A 24480-nucleotide genomic window follows, 5' to 3' on the forward strand; every position below is an offset into this window, starting at 1 on the left:
TGTGCCTTTACGTGCCTGCATTCTAAAAACCATAACTGATGGTTTTTCTCTCTCCACTAATGCTGCCTGACCTGTTGAGTGTTTTCAGCATTTTCTATTTTGATTTCAGATTTCCACCATTTGCAATTTTTATTAAAATGCAATGATGTCTAGATGATTATCACAGTCACTGATATTCCAGGGGATTCATTGCTGGTCTTCATGTGGGTTCTGAACACACATAAATAGCATTCTCAAAGAGCGGTGTAGAGCGTGTTCTGAACAGTGAAGAGGTATTGCTGGAACAGAATTGTAATGATAATGACTGTATTGTCATGTACATTGGACAATGGACAAGTAAAGCAAAATTCTTACTTATTGCAGCCAAACAGGTACTCCATTAAAAAAGACAGTGGTATGCATTAAATTTAAAAAGATATAATAAATACAAAAGATTATGACAAATTACCACAATGCAAGAAAAAAAGTGGTGTTACAATAGTGCAGACAGTCCTTTTGTGATGTCGGAGCAGTCCTCGATTGGTCTGACAAGGGGAAGTTCAAGGGCCTGATAGCCATTAGAAAGAAGCTGTCCTTGAACCCAAAGGTGCTAGTCTTCAGGCCTCTGTATCCTCTGCCTGAAGGTAGCAGTGAGAAGAGGTTGTGACCTGGGTGATGGGGTCCTTTATGCTTTCTTGAAGTAGTGCCCCTTGTGATGGGCCTGGCCTCGTTTACTACCTTCTGCTGCCTTCTTTTCTTATCAGCTGAGAAAAACAACTATTTCCTGAGCAGATTTCTGGGTTGGATTTTCTTTTCCATTTTCATTCGTTAACACCAAAAGAAAACTCATCCCTGAGCACCAGATTTTAAATTAGATCCAAAAAAAAACTGCTTGTAAGTGAACCATGTATTTGTTGTTTTGTTTCTTCATAGTTTCCCACAATAGATATGACTCCTCCATTTCAACAACATACGAAGCCAATGGAAGAGGATTTGAGATTCAGTATGGATCTGGTAATGTTGGTGGAGTCCTCAGTCAAGATATTGTCATGGTGAGAAGCACAAACATCTTGCAGGATAAAAATTAATTGTATTGCTTATAGACCCACTGAGTCCAGGGGCAACTCAAGAGCCATTCAGTTGGGTCTGTGCCTTAAACAAGAAGAGCCACTCCTTTAACATGCAAGGAGTTGAAAAGTATAATGTTTGAGAATAGCAGAGCAATAAGTTGCAATGTGGTCTCCCCTGCAGCTGATTTCCCTGATAATTTTGTTAATGCTGTTACATTAATGGTTCAGTTAACATGGAGGGGCAGTCCAGTTAGCGTAGCAGTTATTGCAATGCTATTACAATGCCAGAGACCTGGGTTCAAATTCGGTGCTTTCTGTAAGGAGTTTGTACCTTCACCCTGTGTCTGTGTGATTTTCCTCCGGGAGCTCTGGTTTCCTCCCACCATTCAAAACATATTGGGGTTGGAGGTTAATTGGAGGTAATTGGGTGCCATGGGCTTGTGGGCTAAAAGGGCCTGCTTCTGTGCTGTAGGTCTAAAGAAAATCACAAAGAATATCCACGTTAGGGTTGAGGAGCTTGGAAATGTTTTGACTGTAAGAATATTTATATTGATTATGAATTTATTGTCATACACATTGTGCAATGTACATATCTGCTGAAATTGTTACTTAATGCAGCCAAGCAGGTTTTTTTTAAAAAACTCCAATAGTAAACTTAATAGATTAAAAAAATATTCACAATAAACCTAATGCAAAAAAAAAACAGGGACTTGTAATATGCAGGTATTGAAGGAAAAAGAATTAGATCCTCCATCGCTTCAAGGCGTGTCCCCATTCCTGACCCCTTCCCAGGCCTAAACCTGCCTATCACTGGAACCTCATGTTGAAGAATGAACCTGTTCCATCAGTAAAACTGTGGCTCGTTCCCTTTCTGTCTGGTCTCGATATTCCTTGATTCCCTTAGTGGACAAAAAGACTTTGATCTCCATCTTGTAAAAGCAAAAAAAAAACTAGTCGCTGAAAATCCAAGATAAAGCATCAGAGGGTGAAAATATTAAGCATGTCTGGCGGCACTTGTGGAGAGAGAAATTTAATGAACATTTAAAGTCATGTCTTTTCATTGGTTTACTGTTCAGATTTTGATTTCCATCTGAGGAAAATATTTCCAAAATATTTTACAACTCCCTGAGGAAAAACCTCTCTCCTCACCTCACTTCTATGGAGCTGAGACTACAACCAGAATCTACAGCCTCATGTTCCTGTCTTTACGACCCCTCTGAGAATTACATCTGCTTCAGTCATGTCGCTTTTCATTCTTCAGGAGAACCATGTTCTTTACTTGATAGGTATCCAACATCCCGGTGATCCAGGTTTTTGCTGAGGCCACCTCTTTGCCTGTATACCCCTTCATCTTTGCCAAGTTCGATGGTGTCCTGGGGTTGGGATTTCGGACCATTTCAGTTGACAACATTAAGCCGGTGTTTGAGCGGATTTTGGACCAACACATCCTCACTGAAGATGTCTTCTCTGTTTATTACAACAGGTGGGTCAATCCAATTCCTGATCTGCTCAAGGCCAAGAAGGGATATGTGTTAGAAGCATGGAGCAAAGGGCAAGGATGTAACAAGGAGAAGAGGGACATTGAGAAAATTTGTATGGCAGGATGATAGGTGACAATGTAGCGGTTAGCACCACGCTATTACAGCACCAGTGACCCGGGTTCAAATCCACTTCTGTCGAAGGAGTTTGTACACCATGCATGGGTTTCCTCCAGGGCTCTGGTTTCCTCCCTCGTTCCAAAGAGTTAGTAGATGAATTGATCACGTGGGTGTGTTTAGGCGATTACGTGGGATTTTAGGAAAAAAGATGTTAACATTGAAATGGAGTAACCTAGACATTTAGAGACAATAAGAAAGATGAAAATGGAAATGTTTGTCAAAATTATTAGAGTAAATAGATGGGATAATAAAAATTGGCAGCTCTGCCAGAGCAGCTGTAATGGTGGCGCTGCCGATGGTTCAGACCTGGGAGAGTGGAGACACACAGCAGTGCTGGTCCAAAGGGTTCAACAGCCTGATCCTAATGCTAACGGCTCAGTACAGGATTTAAACTGCTTGTTAAAGGAGTTGATGGTATTTATAAGTTAAATCCTGCAACCGCAGATGTCTGTGGCCAAGATGGGTTACAGACTTCAGGGAGCAGAGGACCAGCGCAGGGCACCTGAAATACCCCATCCACCATTGAAAAGGAGTAGCAGAGGAGATAACCCTACAGGGAAGGTGACCACAGCAGCAAACCAGCGAGGGCTCAACGGCTGTGAGACTACACAGGTTGCGGATGATTTGCGGTTGGGAGACCCGCATGGTCTGAAGGCTGCTGGAGACTGGATCATGGGAACCAGGTGTCGGAGCGGGAATTCAAGAGAATGCCGGTGGCAAGAAGGGCTCCTTATGGGCCTGAAGCGTTGAAGGATTCTTGAACTGTAAGGGGCACTGGGTGATACTAATGACAACTCTTTGTCCGCCTTAAGCAGGCAGAAGGCAATTTCACATAATATTACACTAAAGGAATCAAATCTTGAATACTGTAACAAGAAGGTGGATTAATGAACCAATCAGGGCACAGGATGGCATACATGAAAGTCCAACATCTAAGATTCAAAGGTAAGTGAAGTGAGGGTGGAGTCACGTCAGAAGGCATGAACTGAATTTTACTGCTTCTCGATCAGAGGTTTGTTCATTAAGCCATGAGTGAATCTGTGGGAATTCTAAACAGTGTGAACAAGAGGATTCCCCTTGCTGAAATTATCGGGAAACAGATCTCCCCTTCCTTTCTACTGTTCAGTGTCAAATCTTCCAGGAGCCCAACACATAAAAAATACACTGTTTACTGGTAACTTTTTTGAACAATTTTACTAATCATGGTAAAAACTGGAGTATAATCTATTCACAGGAAAGATAGCAATAAGAGTGCGGAGAAGATTTACTAGAAGACTGGACTTCAAGAACTAAGTTACAGGGAAAAGCTAAACAGGTTAGGATTTTATTCCCTGGAGCATAGATGAATGAGGGGAGATTTGATAGAGTTATTTAAAACTATGAGGAGTCTAGACAGAATAAATATAGGTTGGCTTTTTCTATTGAAGGTAGGTGAGATACAAACTAGTGGACATGCGTTAAGGTTAAAAAGCAAAATGTTAAGGGAGAACACAAGGGAAGCTTGTTCACACAGAGAGTAGTGGGAATGTGGAATAAGCTGATAGCTGAAGTGGTGAATACAGGCTCAGTTTTAATATTTAAGTAGAATTTGGACAGGTACACAGATGGGAGAGGTATAGAGGGCTATGGACTGGGTGCAGGTCAGTGAAATAGGCAGAAATATAGTTTGGCAAAGACTAGAAGGGCCTGTTTCTGTGCCGTAATGTTCTATGGATCTATGAAAATATTCAGTTTAACTGACATCAGCCAAAAATGAGTTTGGTCACTGTCGATCAGCAAGTGAAGTTGACATCCATGAGGTAAACGAGAACATCTGGTGAAGTCAGGATCCAGTGCGATACACTACAGTGCCAGACAAATTCATCTTTCGACTCAGGCAACATTCCTGATGAAGGGCTCATGACCAAAATATTGACTGCTTGTAACTTCCTATAGATGCAGCGTGACCTGCTGAGTTTCTCCAGTGCTTTTGTGTGTTGCATTGAAAATGGTGTTCTGGGGTTGAACGGGTGCAGATTATGTACTGAAACCTTTAGGGGTACATCCGACCTAGAGCTGCAAACCTTTTCTACTTCAGTGAAGTTTCTCTATTACCAGTGGAAGATATCCTTGTGGGAATCCCAGTTTTATTTGTTGGTCACTAATGATTAGTCCTGGACCACGGCAGAATGGACAACCAGACACCAATCCAAGAGAACAGGATGACCTTCTTCTCCCATCTCCCCCATTCTTGTGCTTTCTTGTTTCCCATCAATGCATAGCTTTTGTTAACTTTCTCTGTGTTCTGGCTTCATGCAGAGATTCCCATGAAACTCCTGGTGGTGAGGTTATCCTGGGGGGCACTGACCCTTCATATTACACTGGAGAGTTCCACTATCAGAAGCTGATCCAGAAAGGCTACTGGCAGGTTGCGATGAGAGGGTAAGCGCTCTTCAATGATACTGGAGGGGTTCTGTGCTGACACCATAGTGTGTGGTTAACAATTTGACAGTCAGCATTCTCAAAGGAAAGGTTTACATTTAACTCTTCTATTCAACCAATGTTATGTCTTCTTCAAAAGACATTTTTATAACGATTATGACAATGAATATTTATCCAGAAAGAAATGACAGAAGACAATGAAAGAATAAAACACTTGCATTTAACTCTATATAAATTCATAAAAGTGTTGTTCCTGTCATCTGTTCAATCCATTGTATCAATGGGCAACCTTCCACTGGTTAATGTGGAAGGTTGCCCATTGAATAATATGGAAGGTTACACATCTGGATCATTTCTACAGATGAATTAGCTGTATCATGACCTGGTACGGGGCCTGTAAAATGAAGGATGCGTTTGCTGCTGTTGACACTGGGTCCTCCTACATCACTGGTCCAGCTGTAGCCACTACCTTTTGTAAGGCTTTCTGCTCAGGGGTCATCAGGACATCACAGGACATCGCAGGCAAAACCCTCCCCAATATCGAGACATTTTCCAAACTTTATCAACAATTTTTAAGAATTATATAGAACCTTGTCAGTTAATTGCTTTGTTCGGTCTTTCACATGAGCCAGATACACTTCTGTCTACAACTCAGGAGAAAGTTTTAGCCTTTACCACACTGATAGCCAGACGAGCAATTTTATTGAAATGGAAAAATGACTCTTCACCTACCCATACACAGTGGTTACATGAGGTAATGTCCTATTTAAGCTTGGAGAAAATTAGATACAGCATTAAAAGTAGAAAGTTTCAATGTGTAGAGATGTGGGGCCCATTCATAGAATACTATCAACCTTGATTAGAGGAACGGAGTAGATTAGATTTAGTTTTTAGGGGTTTTTTTGTTTGTTTTATTTTTTTCTTTTCTTTTATCAATTTTTATTTGGTTTAACTTGGCAAGTATGGGATTAATGTGGTTATCATAGATTAATTTAATTATTTGGTTCTTATGTTGATCAAGGACCTGTCTAATGTAGTTCCATCAATTTTTTTATCTATATATATATATATATATATATATATATATGTATATATGTGTGTGTGTGTGTGTGTGTGTGTGTGTGTGTGTGTGTGTGTGTACATATATATATATATATACTTGTATATTCATGAGATGACTGGTTATGTGTTTGTTCAAAAATTTTGTATGCAAGTTTATATGTTAAACTCAATAAAAATATTTTAAAAAGAAAGAAAATAAATCATTTCACTCTCCACATTGATGCATGTTATGACCTTTAGGGTTTCATTTCCTTATCACTGACTATTTAAGAAGTACTCCACATATCACCTTAGTGGATGGAAAGTTAGCTTGCATTCATTTCAGTTTTCTTCTGTCCTTCAGAATTTCCATCAATGGGGAACTAATTCTGTGCAATGAAGGATGTGTTGCCGCTGTCGACACTGGGTCCTCCTACATCACTGGACCAGCTGCAGCCATCTCCACCATAATCAATGTGATAGGGGCCGTGTCTCTGGTAGAGGGAGAGGTAAGCATTGCATTACAGGTTGAGTCCCCCTTCTCCAAAATGCCGGGGACCAGAAGTGTTTCAGATTTTGGATTTTTTTCGGATTTTAGAATAATGTGTTTAGGGTAATTAAACAGAACAGTAGCATCAGCAGAATCCCTGTATCAGCTGATAAACCACAACAACAAAAAACGATAGGCTTTCAGGCTCCACCTACGATGCTGTGTTTTGATCAAAAGATTACAGTACACTGTGTTTAATTTTTTTCAATGCAATAATGTTGCTAGTCATGTTACACTCAAATGTGGCATTTTACATGGAGTTGAATTTCAGATTTCACATGAAAATAATGCTTGGTCCTTACCTTGATTCAGAACCATTTTGGCTATTTCACCATTGGTCATTTTCAATTATATCTTTGTACCACAGAACAGAGATAAGCAGAAAGCACAGTGCATGTAGGTCTGGCAGTAACAAAATTTAATTGTGCAAGGTAAAGATGTTACAATTATTCAAACCCAAACAATCCTAACGGATTTCCAAGTCAAAATAGGTCTATTTAAATCTTCATTGGCACGTAGAGATTTTAAGTATTTTTCAAACTTGAAAGAAGATGAGAACATATCAGACTGTGATCTGGAGATGGACATAAGTCACCTTGAAAAATTAAAGGAAGATCTTAAAGTACATTTCCAGGATCTGGAGAAAATGCATGTACCTGACTGGATTGTTACACCGCTTGATTTGAAAATGGAAAACCCAGACATTGAACTTCACTTAGAAAAAGATGAACTCATTGATATGTGTGTAGATCTTGAAGTTAAATTGCTGTTCAAAAATAAAAGCCTCAGTGACTATTGGAACAATGTAAATACTGCTGCTAAATACCACAAGCTTAGTACAGTGGTTAAGTCATTTTTACTTACATTCCCAAGTTCGTTCATGGTTGAAGCTGGTTTTAGCCACGCAAAGTCAATTCTAACAAAGCAGAGGAACAGAATGAACCTGGAAGAACGTGGTGACTTATGACTAAAACTTACCAATCTCCAACCAAAGCAGGGTTTGATATGCAGTTTCCCTCACTAATGCATATGGAAACTGCACATCTATTTATTTATCTATCTATTTATTTATTTCCAACCTGGAGGTTTTGGGTCATTCAAAGTCCACCAGCATTGAGTCCCTGATCGTCAGAGCCCAGATTTGGTGAGTGTGACACATCATCAGAATGGATGACCACCGTATGCATCGTCGATTGCTCTATAGTGAACTGAAGTTCGGAAGGAGACCTCAAAGTCATCCATGAAAGTGCTATAAAGACACTGTGAAAGAAATCCTACGCTACTGTGGCATCCAGCCAAGAGAACTAGAAGCTACAGCTGCTGACAGGTCCCGTTGGCGAGCCCCATGCAATGAAGCCTACGCCAGTTTCGAAGACAGGCACTGCCAAAAACTGGTGGAAGGTCATGCATGGCGTCGCAGAGCAGCAGCCACAGTTATTACTACAACGGACTTCAAGTGCCCCCATTGTTCTAGACATGGCACTTCCAGACTGGAACTGTAAAGTCACCTTCATGTCCACAGATGAACTGCACAACAACGTGTCTTCCTCAAACCGAAGGATGGCCAATTTAAAAATATAATATATAATATATGCCTGTGGATGATGAGGGATCAAGGAGGCCATGAAGGAGTTGAGGGGCCCTCAAGGTTTGGGGAGCCCTCAAGGTTTGAGGAGCCCTCAAGGTTTGGGGAGCCCTGGTCTGGATTTATGGATAAGCTCATTCAGAGCAGGTTAGGATGAAAGGCTTCTTCTCCTGAAGGACATTAGTGAAATGTGGTTATTTTTATGATAATCCAGATTTCATGATAATAGCTTTTCTGATTATTATTTCTGATAACAGCCTTTCAAATAAGCAGCTGCATCTTCCAATATTACAGTAATAATGGCACCTCAAAATGTACTGGCTGTGAATCATTTTGGGATGTTCTGGAATGTTCTCAGGCAGCCATAAGCTTATTTTTCAGTTTTAACTCATTTGGCAGGGATGTGATTGCAGTGATACTTAGGCATGTGCTGGGCTGCCACTTGCATAAACAGTGTTCATGGCAGTAAGGGTTTTTAAAAATCTAGCATTCAGGGCAGCGCGGTTAGCGTAGAGGTTAGCATAACGGTGTTACAGTGCCAGTGATCGAATTTCAAATCTGGCGCTGTCTGAAAGGAGTTTGTACGTTCTCCCCATATTTGCAAGTGTTTCCTCTGGGACCTCCTACCACTATTCAAAGTGTATGGGGGGGGGGGGGGGGGGTGGTTTTGTAGGTCAATTGCGTATAATTCGGCAGCACAGAATCGTGGACCAAAAGGGCCTGTTATTCTGCTGTTTGTCTTTAAGAGGTGGATGATTGGTGTAGTGGTTAGTGCAATGCCTTTACAGAGCCAACAATCGGGACCCGGGTTTGAATCCCACGTTGTCTGTCAGGAGTTTGTACGTTCTCCCTGTGTCAGGTTGGGTTTTCCTCGGGGGTTCCAGTTTCCCCTGGGGGTGTAGGTTAATTGGGTGTAATTGGGGCAGCACAGACACACAGGCTGAAAGGGCCTGGTACCGTTCTGTATGTTTAAATTTTTTTTAAATCACTGGCCTGTTTTTCATCTTGCCAACAAAGATACAAAAAAAGTTCATATTTGCAAACATGTGCTGTCTTAAGTTAATCTTTCAGATCATATGCTCAACAACCATGTCTGTTACTGATTTTTAGTTATTAATTAGAAAAGCAGTTCTTTTCATGTGGATTCCAAATCAGTCACATTGAATGTATCAGACAAAGTCATTTTGTATTTCACAAAGGAACAAGATCAATGAGTACATTTCCCTTGTAATCATGTATGCAAGCATGTCTGTTTTGGTTTATTTATACTTTCTATCAATTTATAAGGACTTGGTGTTCCTGCTAATCACCAATGTCCTTGAGAGCATGGCGATAGTCACCATTTTTAAGGTATTCCCTCGGAGGGGTGTCAAGGATTTAGATACAGCGATAACAAAGGACCAGTGATATATCTCCAACTCAGAATGTTTGGAGGTTGTAGGTTAACCATGGCATTTTGGTAGCACAGGCTCGTAGGCCGGAAGAGTTTGTTATTGTTCTGTATGTCAAATTTTTTTAAAATTAAAAATCAAGAGGTGCATGCAACTTGAGGAGGAACCTGCTGAGGCTGAATTTTGTGTTTTTGTTACATGTACGAAGATGCAATGAAAAAGCTTTGTTTCACATGCTATCCAGACAAGTCACCCATACACCCCATACAGTGCAGAAAATGCAGGGTGTAGTATTACCAGGATGTGGAGAAATGTACAATTGCCCTTCCACTTTTCTCTATACCCTACACTTTGTCTTTATAATACAAAACCTAGAGATTTCTTGAGTTTGTACAAGAGTATAACCACAATCTTTCTTCATACGTCAGTCCCTCAATACAGGTGGTCCCCTACTTACAACCTATGTGACTTATGACCAAAAAAAACTAAAAATGTTTTAAAAAAAAGAAATGTAAATATAAAAATTGCGTGTCAGGTTCCTGGGACCCAGGGGCTGTTTATTTTAACAGATGAACATGGCGGCGCCCATGGGCCAGGAGGGTGCCAAGACTCCACTGTTGCTGAATGTGGAGGTCCCGGTGTTCGAGGTGGGGGAGGTGTGTGCAGGCCAGGTGCTGGTGGTGGTGGACAATAGGTCTTTACAGTGCCAGGTAGGCTGGATGAAGTGCCTCGGCTCCAGTTTAAGAACACGTCAGCCTTGAGAACATACATCTGACTTGCATCCATTTTGGGATCTGACTGGTCAGTCAGAACAGAACTCAGATGTATGTCGGGGGCCATCTGTACAAGAATGTCCTTTCTCAAATTAGGAGACCGTAAATGTACACAATAGATTCTGAATTGTCTTCAATTCTAAATACAAATCGCTTACAGCTCACAGCTTCAGTTTAGTCATACAAATGGAGCAATTTGTAAAATTGACTTCAGAAAAAACCAGCATTGAATCTCTGAAGGTTTGCAAACTCAAGGTTGAATTTGTGTTTTTGATCCTTCGCCATCTTTGATAATGGGGATTGTCCAACAACTAAGGAGGGAATAGTTAACAAAGACAGCCAACACCATTCTGGTATTGCCTGGATTGGAAAATAAGTCCTATGAGACAAGATTAGTAAAGCTGGGACTTTTCTCTTTGGAGTGAAGAAGGATGAGAGGAGTAAAACAAAGTTTGCAGACACCATGGTTGAAGTAAAAACACAACGCTGGAGAAACTCAGCAGGTCAAACAGTGCACTTTATTGAGCAAAGATAAAGATGCTTAATAAACATTTCAGGCTTGAGCCCTTCATCAAGGTATTGGCAAAATTTTGAAAGATTCTGTTTCATGCTGCATGTTTTCCAGACAAGTCAATCCATATTTAAGTACAGTGAGTAGTGCAATAAATATAAATGAAGTGCAGGATGTAGTAGATCAACGATTACAGGACTTAGTGTTATAAGCACAAAGTGCAAGGAAGAGAAATCAGAATTGATCATGAATGTGTCACAAAATTCATTGTTTTGCAGCAGGCTTCATATAAAACACCTTACAAAATAAATTTTAAAAAGTCAAACTAAAGCAGTGTCTGTGGTTCATTGATCATTCAGGAATCTGATGGCAGAGGGGAAGAAGCTGTTGTTGTGCCGCTGAGTGCTCATCCTCAGGCTCCTGTACCTTTTTTTTCTGATGGTAGCAGAGTAAAGAGGGCATAGCCTGGGAGGTGGGGTCCTTGAGGATAGACTGCTTTCTTAAGACTCCATCTCTTGAAGATGTCCTCAACGGAATGAAGACTGGTGCCCGTGATATTGCAGGCCGAGTTAACAACCCACTGGAGCTTTTTCTTGTCCTGAGTGTTGACACCTTCATACCAGATAGTAATGCAAGCAGCCAGAATGCTCTCCATGGTACACCTGTAGAGGTTTTCGAGATTCTTCAGTGACGTACTGAATCTCCTCATACTCTTCACAAAGTATAGCTGCTGGCGAGCCTTCTTCATGATTGCATTGACATGGAGGCTCCAGGACAGATCATCGGAGATGTTGACACCAGGAATTTATAGTTCTTGACCATCCTCTCTGCTGAGCCCTCGATGAGGACTGGTTCATGTTCTCCTCACTTCCTCCTCAAGTCCACCATCATCCTCTTGGTCTTGTGCAAGTGCAAGGGCATCATCTTTTACCAATGGGAGCTCCATTCAAGCTTGTGTATTTTCTGCCCAATGGACATGGGCAGAAGGAAGTGTGACTAAAATGGGATGAATCCTTTAATATGTTGGCAAGATGAGGCAAATATAAATTTTGTAGGCAGGACAGGAAGCAAAGAAGATCTGACAGACACATGCCAGCTCCATATATCTATCGATGCCCCAACTTCATTGCCGCATTGTCAGAACTTCTTTCATGCAAATAAACTGCAGTGATTTTGATGCCAGAAACCTGAAGTAAGGCCAATAAACTCAGGATATTAGATCAAGGACAGAAACAGGAGACAAAATCTAGCGAGCTTAGACTTGAGGTGAGAGGGGGAAACAAAAATTAAATGAGACTTGAGGGAGTAACTTTTTTTCACACAGAAGGTAGGTTTATGGAATAAATAGCCAGAAAATGTGGTAGAGGCAAATATATAGATAATAATGGTTCAGAGGAATTTGGGCCAAACATAGGCAAGTGGATCTGGCTCAGGTAGGCAACATCAGTATGGATGAACTGCGCCAAAGAGCCTGTTTCCATGCTATATAACTAACTCAATGACTCTTTTTTTTATTTGATATCCAAGTGTGGATGAGTTGTAATTAGGTTTGAGTCAATGACTTTTCAACAATTCAAACAGAAACCTACTGTAGAGCGGATCGAAAGAATCAAAGGCTTGTTGATCCAATTTTATTAACTAGAAGACTGGAGAGTATCACAAGTAGGTTGACCAGTCCACAATGACCTGGTCTGGCTAGGAGCAACCCTTTAAGGCCTGCCAGTAGGTGGTGCTACGCTCTCAGCCAATCACAGTCATCCTACACTATAATCTGTACATATACACATTGGTGATAGAATCTGTACTATCACACTACCAATATAAAATATCAGCTATTTCTCTTTCCACTGATACTGCTTTTCCAACAGTATTTTCTGTTTGTATATCAGTTTTCTCAAATGGTCAGCGCAAAACACAATAGGTCAAAAGAACTCTTTCTGCTTCATGGTCTCAATATAGTGAGATCCAAAAAAAACTGTTGGAAAATTGCTGGAAAAACTATTTAAGGGTAATCAGTAAAATAGCTCAGATGACTAAATAACAACTTGTGTAACAGCAAATTAAAAGCATGATCTTGTCTGTCAGCTCAGAGATAAACTAGCAAAGCAAACTTGAATTGCACAGGCAGTCATGAGGATTACATCATGAAGAGATTATAAAGAAGTTCCTTTTTATTCAAAAAAAGCTTCAGAAGGTTCATGTTATTGTCATATGCTCATGCATTAAAAATGTAATATACTGTATATGATATTCTTTAACTTTTGCCTGCCATAAGGCAAAAAAAAGCATCAGCATGAGGATTGCCCAGCACCCCTAACAAGAGGAGAAAGAGAAGTAAAAGGGTTTCTTCAGAGACATCAACTGTCCATGGATTCGCCTCCAGCGCCACCCCCCCCACCCCCCCACCCCCCCACCCCCACCACCCCCCCCGCCCCCGCCTCTGCAGCTGCATAGTCTCCCGTTCAAAACATCAGCTACCTGAGCTCCAAATCCAAGCCTTCAGTGCTCTCCAATACAATCAGGAAGACTTCAAGCATTTACATCACCCAACTTTACAACCCAACCCATGTCCTTAAAGTTAAGGTGCAGGTGTACCTCCCACTTCAAGGCTCCCATCAGTGCCCAGGATACTACACTCTCCCTGAGAGCCTCGTCTCACCCTAAATACCCTTTCCACCTTCTGGCTCCGCTATAATTCATCTGTGGCTGTTTTGCCCTTTGAGGAGTAATTCATGCAATATTAAATCAGCCAAATATCTATGTTTGCATATTTAATTCAGAAGTTTGAAGATCCATCATGGCAAACAGCCATCAGTCTAATTTTATCAAAGTTAATGCCTACCTTCACCAATTTAATTTGCTTGAGTTTGGCTCATATCCCTCTAAACATTTCCTTTCCTAAGAATGTACATGTTCAAATGTCTTTTAAACATTGTCATTTTACCCACCTCTACCACTTTTACATTTCTTTTTCATTTAGATATACAGCACAATAACAGGGCCATGCCGCCCAAATACCCCAATTAACCTACAACCCCTGTATGTTCTGAAGGGTGGGAGAAACTGGAGTGCCCTGAGGAAACCCTCAGGGTGCAATGGCACAGTTGCCATAGAGGTTAGTGTAATGTTGTTAGAGCACCAGTGATCCTGGGGGCTTCAGTTTCTCCCACCCTTCGAAACATACCCGGGGTGTAGATTAATTGGGTGTAAATTGGGCAACATGGACTCGTGGGCTGAAATGGCCTGTTATCGTGCTGTATGTCTAAATTTAAATTTCAAACCCACACAGACGTGAGGAGAATATACAAACTCCTTACAGACAGTGCTGGATATGAACCCAGGTCGCTGTCGCTTCAAAAGCATTACACTACGTCGAGCATGCAGCCCTAACTTACTGTGGTAGGTTGTTCCAAATATCACCACTCTCTATAACCACTTTCAGGTGGAATAGCTGGGAGAATGCAGCTCCGGAGCCAGGTGTGGGTGTGTGTGAAGTGACATTCAGGTGGCAGCGCTGAAGCCACTGTTCTGGCACCTGAAAGTTCCACAATGGGGAGAGGCGCCGTGGAGCAAATGACAGCTCCTGTTGACTGTGGCCGTAGTCCCACCCGCTTTCAGGTGCCTAGGGGGAGCGCTCGGAAGCGGACTGAGGAGGGTTGGGTAAGTCCTCCTCAGGTCAGGGTTCTCCGCTTTCATGTGGCCTCCCAACAGCCACATTCAAGTATTTTAGGCAGCTTTATGTTGGGGTATTCTGGCCACCTGAAAGCGGCTTATGTGGGGGGAAATGCCAATCAAATCCCTTTTAAATCTTTCTCCTTTCACCTAAAATTCATGCCCTCTAGTTTTAGGCTCCCCTATCCTGGCTAAAAGACTGTGGCCCTCATAATGTTATAAATCTCCCAGCTAAATGGTTACTCCATATTCTTCTGTGCACCAGGGAAAAAAGCTATAACCTACCCAGTCTCTTCTTATAACTCAAGATCTCCAGTCTACACAATGTTCCTGTGAGTCTTTTCTGCATCCTCTTGAGTTTAATCACATCCTCTGATGACGGCAACAGTACAATAGTTTTCACTACATTGTTCTCACACAAAATGGAAAAAAAAATCACTTGATGACCCATTCCTTCCCATTTCTACTCACATTCCATCTTGACAACCCTCAGATCTTGCAGTCCTACAGTGCTTGCCCTTTCTACCATCACCAAGATGAACTGCTCCACCTTTGTTGGCTATACCTCCAGTTCCCATTGCCCTGAGTCTGCATTCCTCTTTCTAAAGTTCTCGTTACCTTTCATAGTATGTTCTCTGGACTGGGACAATGGATAAACCTTTCCATTACAAACACCAGTACGAACCAGCTGATTAGGTATAAAACCAGTCACAGAAAATCAGGATAAGGAGTATGTGCGCTTGTTGATAGTCCCGCAAAATCAGGACATGGAGTTAATGCACTACTTAAAACTGGAAACTTTCAACAAAGAGAGTGGTTGGTATGTGGAATGCATTGCCTTGGTGAGTAGTGGAGGCTGGAACAATAGGTACCAGCCATTCCACAGACACTGCTACAGACTTCTCATTTCACTCCATCCTGAACCACCTAGGGAACAACACCTCATACGCCAGCTGCTGTTCATTGACTTCAGCTCAGCATTTAACACAATCATTCTCCAGATGTTGGTGGAGAAGCTGTCCTCGCTAGAACTCAACTGTATCTTGGACTTCCTAACAGACAGACCACATTCTGTTTGGGTCAGTAGCAGAATGTTAACCACTATAACACTGAGCACTGGTGCACCTCAGGGCTGTGTGCTCAGCTTGCTTCTGCTCAGAGAGACAAAGGAAATGATCATGGGCTTCAGGAGGACCAGATCTGACAACCCTCCACTACACATCAACAACTCTGTAGAAGAAAGAGTGGAGAGCACCAAGTTCCTTGGAGTTCACTTAATTAGTGACCTATCTTGGGCACTCAACAACTTCTCATTTGTCAGGAAAGTGCAACAAGTGACTGTATTTCCTGAGAAGACTGAAGCAGACAAGGCTACCAGCCACCATTATGTCAACCTTCTATCGAGAGCATCCTGGTTGGCTGTATCACAGTGTGGTACAGTTGCTGCAGAGAAATGAATCGGGGATCAATCCATAGGACCATAATAGTGGCAAAGAGGATTACTGGAGTCTGTCTCCCTCCCACCCACCATTGACATGATCTACCAGCATCGTTGTCTGAGGAGGGCATGCAAAATCATTGAGGACCCCTTCCACCCTACACACAGCATCTTTCAGCTGTTCCTGTCAGGAAAGAAATGTAGGAGGATCAGAGCCAGCACCTCCAGGCTGAGGAACAGCTTCTTCCCACGGGCAGTGAGAATGTTGAACAACCAAAGGAACTGCGCACATTAACCATTCGAGACCTTCATTTGTACAAAAGAATTTTTATTTATTTATTTGTATTGATAAAATACTTGTCCTGCATATATTGTTTGTCTATATGTGTGCTATGTCTGATTGTATGTCTGCATGCTTTGCACTGAGGACCGGAGAACGCTGTAGCATTGGGTTGTATTTGTGCAATCAGATGACAATAAACTTGACTCGTCTTGAACTTCAACTTGAGGTAAATTTAAAAAGCCCTTAGATAGGCACATTGATGTCATAAAAATAGAAGTTTATGGACTGTGAGGGAGGAAATGGTTAGAATGATCATAGGTTTACATCGGTCAGCACATTTGAAAGAATTCAGCCTAATCCTTTTCTATCCATCTACCAATAGAAATGTCTTTTAAAAGTTACAATTGTACCCACTTTTACTATGTCCTCTGGCTGCTCATTCCAATATACCCACCACCTTGTGTGGAAAAATATCCCCTCAATTCCCCTTTAAATTCTTCCCCTCTCATCTTACATTCTCCTATGCAGGGAAAAGAGGCCTACTTGCCCATCTGTTCCAATGCTGCTTCCTCCTGGTCTCCTATGTTTCAGCATCACCAGATTGAAGCAAGCATATAAATAACAATATTGACTCAGTAAAATATCTGAGGATGTTTGATGCTGAACCTTTGGAGATATTAGGGCAGTCGTCCAATAGTTTGGGGAAGAGTTAGGTTTTCAGGATAAGGTAGTGTAAGGTGCAGAAGCACCAAGGTTTAGGGAGGGATGTTCTGTAGAAGAAAGAGTGGAGAGCACCAAGTTCCATGGCTTGGGGTCTTGGCAGCTGAAAGCATCACTAGTGGGGGAGTGATTGCAGTCTGGATCAGAATATAAATAAACATATGTAGCACAGCAGGTTATTCCTCAGGAATTTGTGGCATGATCAGATACAGTCTTCAAGGTGACTGGAGACAAAATAAAAGGAATTGTCCACTTCCAGACAGATAGCGCTCTTCATTCCATTTTCTGGGTTTAGTTTAGAATAGCATCATGGCTGGCACAATGGACTGAAGGATCTGTTCCAGTGTTGTACTCTTCTCAGTTCCACGTTAAGTGACACAGAAAATGGCATCTTCAGTCAACAAGCTACGATGACAGGGGATGCAAATTCTTACTTTTTGCAACAGACTTGCTTTTAGTCACCTATGAAGAGAATCACCTCAATCTCTTGACAACTTTATTTGTGTTTTTAAATGAAATGAGAATTCAGAAATCCGACAACAGTTTAGAGCAGCCATTCTCAATGTGGACCACAACACCTTGTTTTCTTTTCACCTCATGTAACATGTTTTTTTTGTGTGTAGACAGTGGGAGAGAAGTATGGAAGAAACTAAAACCAAACTTGACTGCTTCACAGGGAAGGGGGCTCATAAACTAGGAGAGCTGAAACATAGGATGTCTGGTTTAGAGGACAAGAACATAACTAGACTTAGAAATGTAAATGTATGAATCATTTGTCCCTCTGCACAGCAGCTTTATTTGCCTTATTGAAATAAAAATCAAATTGAAGCATTTAGAATTGAGAAATACTGATTTCTTTATTGAGGTAATGGAGAGGAACCTTGGATTGATGTCATACTGGAGGAAGATGCAAATGGGAGGAATGCTTTGCTAAGCATTCTAATTAGAACCTGATTTTCTCCCTCTCTTTCTTCCATTTGCAGTATATCGTGGATTGTGACAAAATTCAAATCTTGCCTCACATTTCTTTTAACCTGGGAGGAAGGGATTATCTGTTGAAAGGCGAAGACTATATTATAAAGGTGAGCTCGTATTATTCTTGGGTGAGATGTTGAAGCATTGCGCTGTCTCTGCTGAGCGTAAAGAATGCCATGGCAACATTTGGAAGAGAAGCAAAGCAGTTGATCCTGATCCATAGGTCAGTATTTCTTAACTAACCCCACTAAAAGTAAATTATGAAACCATTATCACATTGTTGCTTGTGGGATCTCACTGGGCGCCGACTGGATGTTCTATTTCTATATTAAATAATGACAAAATATATACATTCATGATTTGGAATGGGATGGGATGGAGGGAAGTGAAGAGTATCTAAATTTGCCAATGGCACTAAATTGGATGAAAAGCAAATTATTCTGAGGATGCGGAGGGTGTGCAGAGAGATAGGTTAAGTGAGTGGACAAGGATCTGTCAGATGGAGAACAGTGTTGGTAAATGTGAGGTCACCCACTTTGGAAAATAGTGGGTCAGAATATTGTACAAATAATACAAGATTAAAGCTGCTGTGCAGAGGGACAAATATTGGTTTGCAGGTGCAACAGGAAATCAAGGCACCAAATTCCATATTGGCCTTCACTGCTAGTGGGATTGAATTTTAGAGCAGGAAGGTTCTATTGCAACTGTACAAGGTACTGGTGAGGTCACACCTGGAATACTGTGTGAAGTTTTGATCTCATTACTTGAGAAAGTATAAAATGAATTTGGGGTGTGCAGAAGATGTTCACCTGATTGATTCCAAAGATGAGGGGGTTAGCTTACCAGGAGAGATTGAGATGCTTAGGACTCTCTTCACTGGAATTCAGAAGAATGAGAAGGGATCTTATTGAAACATATAAAAGACGTAGATAAGATAGAGGCAGGAAAGTTGTTTCCACTGATAAATGAGACTAGAACTAGGCCTCAAGATTTAAGGGACCAGATATAGGACAGAGATACAGAGCAACTGCTTTTCCAGAAAGTAGTGAATCTATGTAATTCTTTGCTCAAGGAAGCATTGGAGACTGCCTCATTAAATACATTTAAGATGCTGTTAGATAGATATTTGCATAGTTGTGGAATTAATGACTCTGGGAAAAAGGCAGGTAAGTGGAGATGAGCCCAAGATTCAAGATTCCATTTATTTTCATAGTAATAAAACAGTGTCTATTACATGAAATTTACTTTTGCCTGCTGCAAGGCAGACAGATTCACCAGTGGCAGGAATTGCCTAAGTGCTTCTTACAGTCAAACCTACAGTCAGAGAGCGAGAAGCAAAAGAGTGTCCCCCCAGAGTCACCGAGTGTCTAAAAATTCACCCCCAATGCTGCTGTAGCCCCTTCAGCCACACAGAGTCCAGTCCAAACCATTAGCAAACCAAGCTCCAAATCCGAGTCAGGAACTCCAGTGCCCTCAGCACCTCCTCGCATCCTGGCTCCGATACCTGGTACCCCTCCAGCTAGTTTGAGCCAGTGTCCAGCAGTCCCCAGCCCAGTGTAAGTCTCCCAACAGCAGTCTCCAGCAGCCCACAGCTTCCACGGGTTCCTCGCCTCAAGTCGCCAGCAGCCCGCTGCATGCACTGGTCCCTCAGCCACACAGCCTCCTCACTGGTCCGCCGCCATGGTCACCATTCGTGTCAGCATCACCTTCACTTCTCCTTCTCAGATGGTGCACGATCTTCCCGTCCTCTGGTGCCCTGCTCCAGTCCTCCTCTTCCCCAAAGTCTGCAGCCCCTTGTGGCTGGTGCCGATTGATAGGCGCCACCTTCTTGGCCAGATCAGCCATCTGGCCCATGGCCATATCAACCATGATCTGGAGCAGGCTTGATGGGCCAGATGTCGTCCTCTTATTTCTTAGGTTCTTAAACCAGACCAAGCCCTGAATTTTACAGGTCATCAGCTCATCAATGTTCACCACTTCCTTGAGTTTTAATATCCCTGGGAAAGACAAAAAAATAGATGCTGGAATCTTTAGCAAAATGATAGGAAGCTGGAGGTAACTCAATGGATCAGGCAGCATCCATAGGCAGAAATGGTCAGTCAACATTTCAGGTCTTTATCGAGACTATCTCGAGGCATTGTCTGATCATTTCTTCCTGACGTGCTAAGTCCCTTCAGCTTCTCATTGCTTAATAACTAGTCCTGTTCTGATAAAAAAAATGAATGCTGAATCTGATTGCCCAAATACATTCAGGTGCTATAGATTTTAGCAGCTGGTTCAATGATTTTTAAGTGAGGATTATCTCAATGTTATACACACATAGAGGCAGAAAATGTGAAGGCACACCAATAGCGCACAAAATATCTAACTAGGTGTGGTTAAATACTTGTGCAGTGCTTTAAATTGTTGCTCTACATGGTACAATTTCAAAGGCATTATCCTTATGTGGTTTGTTGCCAACAGTTTTTGATTCATCCTTGTCTGAATATCCTTTATTATGTTGAGGAGAGTATATCAGAGGTATTTGGTTTTGATGTGAGTGAAGCTTTGGGTATTTATCAGTCTCCATGATTCGGATTTTAAAGTGGCAGTTTGAGATTTGTGTTGGTTCTCCTGCTAAACAGGGGAATGTCATGTACATGGTCACCTGAACAGGATATGAAGAGCTCATTAGCAAATGATCACTTTGTGGAAACCAAGTTAGAGAAAATGAGCTTGAAAATGTTCAAAATCTCAGTGTTTCTGTGCTATTAAACAACAGGTCTAATCTCTGGTTTACCCTCATTTGCAGGAGTCCCAGTATGGAGAGGAAGTCTGCACAGTCACCTTCAATGGTCTTGACATCCCTCCACCCAAGGGCCCGCTCTGGATCCTGGGTGCCAGTTTTATCGGTCGTTATTACACCAAATTTGATTACAAGAACAGCAGAATAGGTTTTGCCAAAGCAATTTAAATCAGAATCACTTGGGCTAGACTTTCCTCACAAAAACATAGCACGTGCCTCATTGAAGGTGGGAATTTTTTTTTCAACTTGTGCTACATCAATCCAGCTTTTACATCCAGTGCTCTCAACTCTGTTCAAAATTGATATATTTCAACTGAGAAGCAGGCACAGGACAAAGTTGTTCAGTTCTTTCAGTGGTACCTGGGGAATAACTTTTTTTTACCCAGATGGTGGTGGGTGCATGGAAGGGGCTACACAATCTTCATTCTCACAATTCCCCATTCATTTAGTCTCTGTGAGAAGAGGAGGACACCCAACTGCTTGAGTTAATGAGTCTGTGGATGACCACTCACCCAAATCAGTGTTGGGTTTGGCAGTAGATGATTGCTCTTGGTTACGTGCTAAATGCAGTGACGTGGGCTGAATTCCATATTTTATTTTCATTGATTCAAATTTTCGTTTTTATCAAATTCAGAGTCCAGTACACATCCATTAAAGAATTGTGCTTCTACGTGAGCAACCATTCTGCTCAACATCCTTGGCTGGAAAGACTTCATATTTCCCCTATTACAACAATAAGCAGAGTGAGCATTATTTATAAATTTAAATTAAATTTAGTCATACAGGACAGTAATGGGTCCTTCCCGCCCAGGAGGCCATGCTCTCCAAATGCACCCGATTGACCTTCAACCCCCGAAGGGTGGCAGTAAACCAGAGGACCCAGAGAAAACCTACGTAAACATGGGGAGAACATACAAACTCCTAACAGACAGCTCGGGGTTTGAACCCTAACAACGTGCTGCCCATATCTTTAGTTGAAGAAAAGAATTGCAGAAATGAAAGGAAGCTACTCAATCCATCAAGTCCATGCTAGCTCAATGCAAGAGTAATCCAGTTAATCTCTTTCACCCACTACCTGCCGGTATCCCTGATGCTTTCCTTTCTTGTAGTTACCCAGTTCCCCCGTCCACCCTGTTTTTGAAATATTAGAATTATAATCATCTCTCCTACCCCTTAAGGGGGTATGTGAGTGAAAAGAAAAAGTCTGAAAACCACTGCTTTAGAGTCATACATCAAGGAAACAGGCCCTTTGGCCTAATTTTCCCATGATGACCAAATTATACCACCAGTACTAGTCCCACCTGCCTGCATTTGACCCCTATCCCTCTAAACACATCCTACCCCTGTATCTGTCCAAGTTTTTCTTAAACATTGCAATAGTACCTGCCTCGACCACCTCCTCCAGCAGCCCCTTCCATGCACCCACCACCATCTGGGTAAAAAAAAGTTATTCCCCAGATTCCTATTAAATCTCTTCCCCTCCCCTATGTTCTTGTACCAATCCCCTACTCTGAGCAAAAGCATTTCCTCCTCTCATGACATTGTATACAATTTTTAAAAATCTATATTTTTTCTCATTAAAAAAATCCCAAGGATAATGCAAAGAGAAATAGTGGAATTATCCCTCATGTCCAGGGGCAATAATTACCTCTCCCTCATCATTTTTAAAGTGAATAATCTCATCATTGTCTCACGACAATATCTGCGAGTTTGTTGTGTGCAAAATGGTTGCCATATTTCTAATGTTACAGGAGTACCAACACTTCAATACTTGTAAAGTACTTTGGAGGATTTCAAGATATTGAGCTCATTTTCATAGCCTTCGCTTAGAAGAGTATCCAATCATATTCCTGTTAAGTCTTAAATAAAACAATATCTTATTGAATGCATTATCAAGGTCTTGGATGTCAGCAGGCATGATTTTAATAGAGGGGAGTTGAATATTGCTTGCAAATTATATCAAATGATTGACTATCAGCATTGAACTAACCTTTAGTGCATCAACAACATCCAGAATGAATGTGGACATTTCAAGATTTAACAGGCAAGACTGCTTTATTTTCATGTAATAAAACAGGTGTAATATTACACAAAAAGATTTGCCATCAGCAGAAATTGCCTGGCACCCATTACAGTCAGAGAAAGAGAATAAAAAGAGTCCCTTCCTGGTCACTGAGTGTCCATGGATTTGCCTCCAGTACTCTGTAATCATACAGATTTCAGTCCAAACCATCAGCAATCCGAGCTCCAGATCCAACCTCCAACACAATCTGAAAGACTTCAGTGCCCTCGTCACCCTCTTGCATCCTCCTGGAGACCCTTAGTGTACTCTTGTATCCCTCAGCAACATTCACTCCTCTTATTTGATTCCTGATTCATTCATCAACGGTTTTTACAAAGTAATACAGAACAGAAACAGGTTCTATTGCCAAACTTAGTCATGCTGATTGATAAATACCCATCCACACTTATACTTGGTCCAGAGCCTTCAATGCCTTGGTAATTCATGCTCTCATATGGATATTTTTTTAACGGTGTGAAAGTACTTGCCTTCAGCACCTTCACCAATAGTGTCCCAGATTGCACCATTGTCCGGGTGAAAATAATTTTCCTCAGATCTCCTCTAATCCTCACCTTAAACCTCTGCCTTTTGGTTTTAAACATATCTAACCTCACATACAGAATGAGCAATAAATATTGCATTTGCTAGTGTTACCCATATTTCATAAATAAGCAAAGGATAACATCAAAAAAAAATGTTTGATATCTCTTGACCCTACTGGATCACAGGCTATTGAAGAGACGACCATTATTTCGCTTCTTCACCTTCTCCAAAGCCTTTGAATCCTTCCTGTAATGTGACGACAAGGAATGCCCATAATGTTAACAGTCAAGATCATTGAACTTCTTAATTTTTAATTCTACATTCCCTCAGCTCTTATTCAATGAGCAAACATTGGCCACAGGGTTACTGATCCTAAAGGGGCTGCAGAGATGGTCAGGATGCAGCTGGAGACCAGACCAGGCCTTACAATTGGGAATTTTGGATTGAGCAACCTTGAATATATTCTAGCTTCTTTTTCTGTTATTACCAGTAGTTATTTTGTTCATTGTTTTAATGACTCATACTGAAAAAGGCATTTTGTTTTTCAAATGTATTGCTGGATAACAAAATTTGATGGTGTTTTGAATCAAAGATTTTGAAAGAACAGTGAACAAAAGCCTCCTCCTTCTTAGGGACTTCATCATACCAAAGGATGGATATAAAAAGACAGAATTCATTACACCCATAAAAATATTCCATTGGCACTGAACCGTCCTGTTGGAGTGCATTTGCATCATGTTTTCGCTCTCTCTCTCTCTCTCTCTCTCTCTCTCTTTCTCTCTCCCTCTATTTATATCTTTACATTTTCTCTTTATTATTTCATTTTGCTTTTCCTTTCCATTTTATTTCTCACTCTTGCTCGGTATCTTCCTGTCAGTTTCTCTCTTCTTATATCTTTCACTTTCTTTCTCTCCCTCTTTCCTATTCTTTCTTTCCATTTCAATCTCTCACTTTCTCTTTTTCACTCCAACTTTCTCTCACTTTACCACGCCCCCCACCCCCCCCCCCCCCCCACCCCCTCAT

At 41.4% G+C, this 24480-nt stretch overlaps 1 protein-coding gene across 1 annotated transcript in view; it reads left to right on the plus strand.

Moving 5' to 3' along the window:
* Positions 1-24480, plus strand: part of ren (renin) — a 38105-nt gene extending 13625 nt beyond the window's left edge. Inside the window, exons 4-9 of the mRNA XM_069942046.1 lie at positions 913-1031; positions 2336-2532; positions 5006-5128; positions 6534-6678; positions 18076-18174; positions 20859-24480. Coding sequence (XP_069798147.1) covers positions 913-1031; positions 2336-2532; positions 5006-5128; positions 6534-6678; positions 18076-18174; positions 20859-21020 — 845 coding nt within the window. The 3' untranslated portion in view covers positions 21021-24480. The remainder of the gene's footprint in view (positions 1-912; positions 1032-2335; positions 2533-5005; positions 5129-6533; positions 6679-18075; positions 18175-20858) is intronic.

This window comes from Narcine bancroftii, chromosome 5 (genome assembly GCF_036971445.1).
Source record: "Narcine bancroftii isolate sNarBan1 chromosome 5, sNarBan1.hap1, whole genome shotgun sequence".
Taxonomy (NCBI): Eukaryota; Metazoa; Chordata; class Chondrichthyes; order Torpediniformes; family Narcinidae; genus Narcine; species Narcine bancroftii.